General features: G+C 40.1%; 1 protein-coding gene across 1 annotated transcript; it reads left to right on the forward strand.

Moving 5' to 3' along the window:
- The first annotated feature begins 689 nt into the window (after nucleotides 1-689).
- On the forward strand, nucleotides 690-1,648 carry LOC103274390 (olfactory receptor 5A1). Its single transcript, XM_008071847.2, is given in 3 exon segments — nucleotides 690-1,007; nucleotides 1,009-1,326; nucleotides 1,328-1,648. Coding segments are annotated over 3 exon segments (957 nt in total).
- Nucleotides 1,649-7,511: the final 5,863 nt, after the last annotated feature.

The following is a 7,511-nucleotide window of genomic DNA, read 5'->3' on the forward strand; positions in this document are numbered from 1 at the left end:
GAAGGCTGAGGCGGAAGGATTGCCAGAGCCCAGCAGGTCGAGGCTGTGGTGGCCAGGAGCGGCCACTGCACTCCAGTCTAGGCGACAGAGTGAGACTCTGACTCAAAAAAAAAAGTATTCTATTCATCTGATTAGTCATCTCACAACTACACAGCTGAACCTGGTCCCACTGATCTTTCCATTCTAATATTGAAACTTGAGTAAAGTAGGTAGTTATTTTAGGACATGAGCTGACTCATCTGAGGCACACAGAAGAGTCCTAATAATAATTCACTGGTCATTTAGTATGTGTCGGGCACCTTCCACACATTACCTTATTTAATTCTTAGAACAAATCTGAGAAATAATTGCTGTCATCTAGTTTTAAAGATAAAAAGAATGAAGCAAGAGATGTTAAGTATCTCACCCAAAGTGACATAAATAGTGGTGGAGGCAAGAGTTGATCCTGGGGAGTCTGGATCCAAAGGTTAAACTCATATCAACTGCACTATTCTGCATAAATATTTAAGACAATGGCTGCAATTGCCATCTTTGAGAGAGAGCCAAAGAGAGAAAAAAAAATTTGCATCAAGTTGTAACCCTCCATAATCCTTGGTCTTCTCTCCCATGCATTTGTAATTATTTGTCGATATTACCTATGATGTGGATTATCATTATTATCCCAGGTCTGCATCTTGTCCTTGTGGTCCATGGGAAGCACATCCATAACTAAGGCCTTGAATAGCACATCAGTGACTATGTTCATCTTCCGGGGATTCACAAACCATCCTGAGCTCCAGGTCCTCCTCTTTGTAACCTTCCTGGCTATCTATCTAGTGGCCCTGGCCTGGAACCTGGCCCTCATCTTTCTGATCAGAGACAACACTCATCTGTATACTCCCATGTACTTTTTCCTCAGCAACTTGTCTTTCATTGACATCTGCTACTCTTCTGCTGTGGCTCCCAAGATGTTCTCTGACTTCTTCCGGGAGCAGAAGACTATATCATTTGTGGGCTGTGCTGCTCAATTTTTTTTTCTTTGTGGGCATGGGTCTAACTGAGTGCCTTCTTCTGACTGCCATGGCGTACGACCGATACGCAGCCATCTCCAGATCTCTTCTCTACACCACCATCATGCCCCAGGGCCTCTGCACACGCATGGTGGTTGGGGCATACGTCAGTGGCTTCCTCAGTGCCCTGATCCAAGCCAGCTCCATATTTCGGCTTCACTTCTGTGGACCCAACGTCATCAACCACTTCTTCCGCGACCTCCCTCCAGTCCTGGCTCTGTCTTGCTCCGACACCTTCCTCAGTCAAGTGGTAAATTTCCTCGTGGTGCTTACCATGGGGGGGGACATCATTCCTCATCCTCCTTATCTCCTACATCTACATAGGGTCTGCTGTCCTGAGGATCCGCTCAGTGGAGGGCTGGTGGAAAGCCTTTGGCACATGTACCTCACACCTGATGGTGGTGACTCTGTTATTTGGGACGGCTCTTTACATGTACCTGCGACCTAGCTCCAGTTACTCACCTGACCGGGACAAGGTGGTGTCTGTGTTCTATTCACTGGTGATTCCCATTCTGAACCCTCTCATTTACAGTTTGAGGAACAAAGAGATCAAGAACGTCCTGTGGAAGGTATTAGAGAGGAAGAAAGTGTTTTCTTAGGTCATAAGTTGGAACCTATTTCTCCAAACCGCTGGAGGCTTATATGACACAAAACATTATCTCCACCTGTGCATTAGGCAAGGAAACATTTGGTGTTCATATTTGAAAGTGGTGGCTCCTCCCTCCAGATGCCTCTCACAGTTCCTCATGGTCACCCACCTACTGACCTTACCATGGATGGAAGGTAAAAAGAGGAAGGAATTTCTTCAGGGAAAAAAAAGGAAACTCCCCAGATAGCCTATTTTCACAATAATCACAATGAATAGACTTTATTAGGCATTTAATATGTACCCGTCACAAAAGTTAATTAAGTACTCATTGCAATGCTACAATGCACATTGCACTGAACCTATGTTACAAAATAGGGAAACAACATGTCAACAAGGAAAATCAACTTGCTCAAGGTCTGACCCTTGCAGGAAAGAAAGGGCAGAACTCCAGTCCTCACCAAGGTCTTCCTGTCTCCACAGCCCATACTCTGCCCAAATGTTGCAGTCCACATTCGACAACAAACGGCCTTAAAGTTGTCCAGGTTTATAATTCTTGTTACTAGTATATGGCAGAATTTTAAAAGAAGAATCATGCATAGTTGAGGTAAATAAGAACAAGATGCCTACTTCATCAAATACTCTCTCTGGGATCTCCCTGCTGAACCTTTATTAAGGTTATTGAATAACTTGTTAAGCAAATACTGAAAAACATTACCCTTTGTTTGCCATCTCTCTCTATCTGTCTCAGCTATGTAGAGGCCTGGCAAATTTGAGTCCAATGATATCACGCCAATACTCTTCTCTTCCCAGTCTCAGTCACCTCAACTGCCTTCTCGGTCAATGTCTCCTTGATTGTAACCATGCATTCACTAGTTCAGCATCGGCCTCCATTTCACTGTTTGGGGCCCTTTATGATCACCACATCCTGAATTCCCCTTGTTCTCTTTTATTTGAACCTACTGCTCCTATAAACTCCCTGTTTCTTCACCCGAATTGATTAACACTTGCAATCCCACACTGGGCATAATTTATTTGCCACCATCTCAGGGAGACATATCCCAGCCTCTTATCTCCAGACGATTACTCCATCTCTGGGGACACTGACAGTGGATTTGTCCCACATAACTATTTTTGCTGGTAAATATCTCTCTCATTTCTTTGTGGCTTTGGCCACTCACAACACATTCACTTTTCTGTTAGCGTAGGTCAGTTGGATATGCAGAGATTTTATTTGATTCTTTATATAGGGAAATTAATTATTTCTTCCACATGCGGAAGAGTATAAGCAATGCACAGAGGAGGAGAGATTTTTGTCTCAAGTTTTCTAGTATTATCAGTCTCCTAAATTCATTTCCACCCAAGGCCAAGAAAAATTAGAATGATCTCGACAAATGATATATATACAAAGACAGAGAGAGGAAGAGATTTGAAATTCATTGAGTGCTTATTATATTTCAAGCCCTATTCTAAACATTTTATAAATATTTGCTCATTGAATTTCTAATCACACAGCGAGTGGATGAAATCTGACTAAGTATGGCTCCTGAGACTGTTCTTCAACACCATGTCACAAGGCCTCCCAGTGGGTCCATGGTTTAGGTTGATGGAGGAGTTTTATCATGGCTGCCAAATATACCACCTAAAGAAAATATTAAAGACATTCAACTCATGCCTCCCCCTAACCTTCACTCACACAATCTCACTCCTTCATTTTCTTCCATTGTCCATCTTCCAAAATGTAGGCCCACGTGCAGAGGCCATGATCAAACCTAGAGCGAAAGAACAATTGCTTTAGAGTCAGATTGGTTTGTGAGACTACAACAGTAAAGCCAGTACAATTTTAGGAAAGAAAAGTTGACAGTACATCTGTATATTAAGAAACATCTACTTTATAGAAATGCAAGCAAAGAATAAAAAATTTACAGGTATTTTATTATCACAAGGGAAACTCAAGAAAGAACAAGGGAAGGAGAGATTCTCTGATCCTCACTGCTAACTGGCTTGCAGTTATTTTATTAGTTTCCTCAGACATTCTTGGGTAGTGGTTGTGCCCATGGTCTCTGGAGTCAAAGAAACCTGAGTTCAAATCCTGACTTTCTTATTTCTTACCTATCTGACATTAGAAGCTCAATATGTCTAACATGGTAATAGTCAATGCTCAAAAGTGATTCTCACCAGGTCTAGCACTGTAAGCACTCAATAAATGGTAGCTAAAAATAATGGTGGTGAAGGTAGAGTAAGTAGTAGTAACAGAAACAGTTGTGATTCAGTCAACAGTTATTAGGTACCTACTATAAACCAGACACTACAAGAAATAGAGATAAACACAGATAATTAGACAATATATGCCTTGCAAATTTTCATAATCTTTGAAAGTGTGGGGTCAGGTTAAATATTTGCCCTAAATGTAAAATATGACGTATTCAATGTGCTCCTGTTTGTTGCCTTCTTTGTTGTATAGAGTTATTATTAGAAACCCTGTGGGTTTCTTTCCAATATTATATTGTAAAGGTGCACCAACCATTGAGAGCACATAGGGTGCAAATGACAGCTATGGGGAAATAGTATCCAAATGTTCTTGAAATTTAAAACTGATGTGATGCTTGAATCCTTAGACAATAACAGTTTGTTATCGGTTCATTTAACCTTTTCTTTTTCTTTTTTTTGGGGGGGGATGGAGTGGGGGTCAGAGTCTTACTCTGTCACCCAGGTTGAAGGGCAATGCAGCCTCTAATTTCTGGACTCAAGCAATCCTCCTGCCTCAGCCTCCCTAGTACCTGGAACTACAGGTGAGCATCACCATGACCAACTAATTTTTCTATTTTTTTTTTTTTTTTGTAGAGACAAGGTCTCACTATATTACCCAGGCAATCTTTCTACCTCAGCATCCCAAAGTGCTGGGATTACAGGCTAATCATTTCTTAACAGTAGAAGCTTACAAAACTCATGAGGGAGACATAGCATGAAGGAACGCTGTCAAATCCAAACATTGTATGATCTTCTCTTCTTTAAACTCAATAAGTCCATATCCTAGCATATTTCTTTATATATATATATATATTTTTTTTTTTTTTTAACATCTCTTCTCACTTCACCTATAAAGAAGTGTTGCCCTAATATCATGTCAACCATCCTTGGACTTGACCATAATACCTTATACTCATACCTGTTATAACTTCCTAGATTACCTATCTTGCTCAGTTATCAACCATAAGAAAATAAAATTAGACACTCTGACATGAGTTTCATAATGCAATATGTCCTTGAACCCACACAAAAATATCTGGCTTTTCTTATATTTCAAAAAAATTTTTTTACAAGTTAATATTCCCTTTAAAAAATGAATTCCATTGAGTGAATCCAAAAACACCACCTGCTTGGGAGGGTCCCTATCATGATGTCACACACATCTGTGTCATTTCTCAGACTTCTTTTTTCATCACAGAGGGAAATAAATCCGTAATATGACCTTAAATGTCATGTAGATACCAAAATGGCCTACAGTTATATCTCCAGCCTTGTCCTGTTTGCTGAATTCAAGACTCATACTCCATTCATTGATATCTCCAACTGGGTATCTAGTGGGGACTTTATTTTTAACACGTAGAACTCATTTGTTTTCAGCTAAACCAATTCTACCCAAAGTATTGTCTTCACTCAGCTGCATAAGACAAAGCCTAATGGTTTCCCAGCTCCTCTCTTCTCACCCTCACTTCCCATCTATCAATAAGCCCTGAAAATTCTTTATATGAAGGATTTTTGTACCTCTCCACATTTCTGTTTCTACCATGAGTCTAAGGCATTTGAATACACCAATAGCTTCCTAACCAGTCTCTGCTTTCACTCCTATTCCTCTACAAACTTTTTCTATACTTCCACCTATGATTTTTTTTAATGTAAAAATAGAAATGTTTTTCCTCTCAGAAGAAACAAATAGACTGTAAACAGTGCCTCACACTTGTAATTCCAGCACTTTGAGAGAACAAAGCAGGAGAATTGCTTGATCCCAGAAGTTCAAGACTAGCCTGGGCAACATAGCGAGACTTCATTTCTACAAAAAAAAACTTTTAACTGTCAGGTGTGGTGGTGCACACCTTTGTAGCCCTATCTACTCAAGAGGCTGAGGTGGAAAGACTGGCTAAGTCCAGAAGTCCAAGGCTGCAGTGAGTCGTGATCATGTCACTGTATTCCAGCCTGGGTGATAGTGAGACTCCAATAGCAACAACAAAAAATAGACAAACAAAATAAAACAAAAAGACTCCACTGGTTTCCCCCATTGGACTGCACTTAGAAAGAAAATCCCTACTCTCTCCCATGAGCTACACTTCATGGCTCCTGTAGACAGTTCACTCATAACACTCCATCAGCACTTTACTCACTGGGGTCCAACCAACTAGTTGTTTTCTTCCGTTTCTCAAACATTCTACTTACTTCCCATATTGGTTTCTTGTGCCTAGGGCATGATGCCACCAAATTTCACGTGGCTCTTCCTCATTGAAGTATCAGGTCAACTGTCACCTCCCCAAGCACCAACTTTGACTACCAATCCCGTACACACCTAGGAACACTAGCACATCACACTAGGTCACTTTCTTCATGCAGTTTATCATTACCTGAAATTACAACAACGAGTTATTTGTCTTATCATTTATTTTCTGCCTCCTCCCCTTAGAATGCACACTTTCCCACTGCCTTCATGAGGTAAACCTTCATCTGACTAGTTTGTTGCTATGAACTCCCACACCTTGAACCTGGAATATGGCAGAATTTTCTTAATATTTGGTGAGGAAGGAATACACTAGTGAAACATTGTATTTTCACATTTTTAAGAGAGGTTTTAGAAAAACCTTCAATTTCTATTTTGTCCTGTTTGTCTTTAAAGATAAAAATAAATGAAAGACTGTTTTGACCTAAGAATAATTTTTTTCTCCATAAGATAAATACTAAGAAAAAATTAAACTGAAGCCCAAGTTGTAATTCTGAAAGAATGTGGCTTTTTTTAGCAAGTTAAATCCCAACTGCCAATTTTATGGATTTCAAAAGTGAACAATGTTAATATGGTTACATGTGGTATGTAAAATGCAATGTCACAGCACATTAGTCCTCTCTGCAATTCTATCAGGATTTAAAGAGATTTACTTGGAGACTTCTTTCTCCCTGTATAGCACCAAAAAACAAAATTGCACTTGCTACTTCTAGCATACAACCTGCAGATCTAAAGAAATTTTATTTATTGAAGTTTAACTATCATATAAATTTGATATGTATAAAACCCCATAAGTCATTCAAGCCAGGTTCTTTTTTTAACTCTTTCCTCTTCTTTTTTTTTTCAAGGTCTCACTCTGCCACCCAGACTGGAGTGCAGTGGCACCATCACGCCTCACCACAGCCTTGACCTTCTGGGCTCAGGAGATCCTTTCACCTCAGTCTCCCAAGTAGCTGAGACTACAGGCAGGGGCCACCATGCCAGGTTGATTTTCTTACTTTTTTGTAGAGGTAAGGTCTCATTATGTTGCCCAGGTTGGTCTCAAACTTCAGAGCTGAAGCAATTCTCCTGCCTTGGTCTCCCAAAATGCTGGGATTACAGGCATGAGCCACCAGGCCCTGCTGCTTTTCCTTCTTGCTGGTAATGTATTGGCATTTCCAAAATTGCTGGTCTTTAGGGGTAAATCAAACAGGAGAAAGGCAGTTTTTATTGATTGCTTCTAAAAATTCAGCGTATGTAATTAACATATAGAAAGAGGAATCAAGCCACATAATGATAGCTATGACTCACTGAGCACCTATCATGTTCCAAGTGCTTGATATATTTCATCACTAAATTGTAAAATTGCTAGAGAATAAGTCACGTTATGGCCTTTCTTAAAAACAGT

This window comes from Carlito syrichta, unplaced genomic scaffold, assembly GCF_000164805.1.
Source record: "Carlito syrichta isolate Samal-C Ts95f unplaced genomic scaffold, Tarsius_syrichta-2.0.1 Scaffold314765, whole genome shotgun sequence".
Taxonomy (NCBI): Eukaryota; Metazoa; Chordata; class Mammalia; order Primates; family Tarsiidae; genus Carlito; species Carlito syrichta.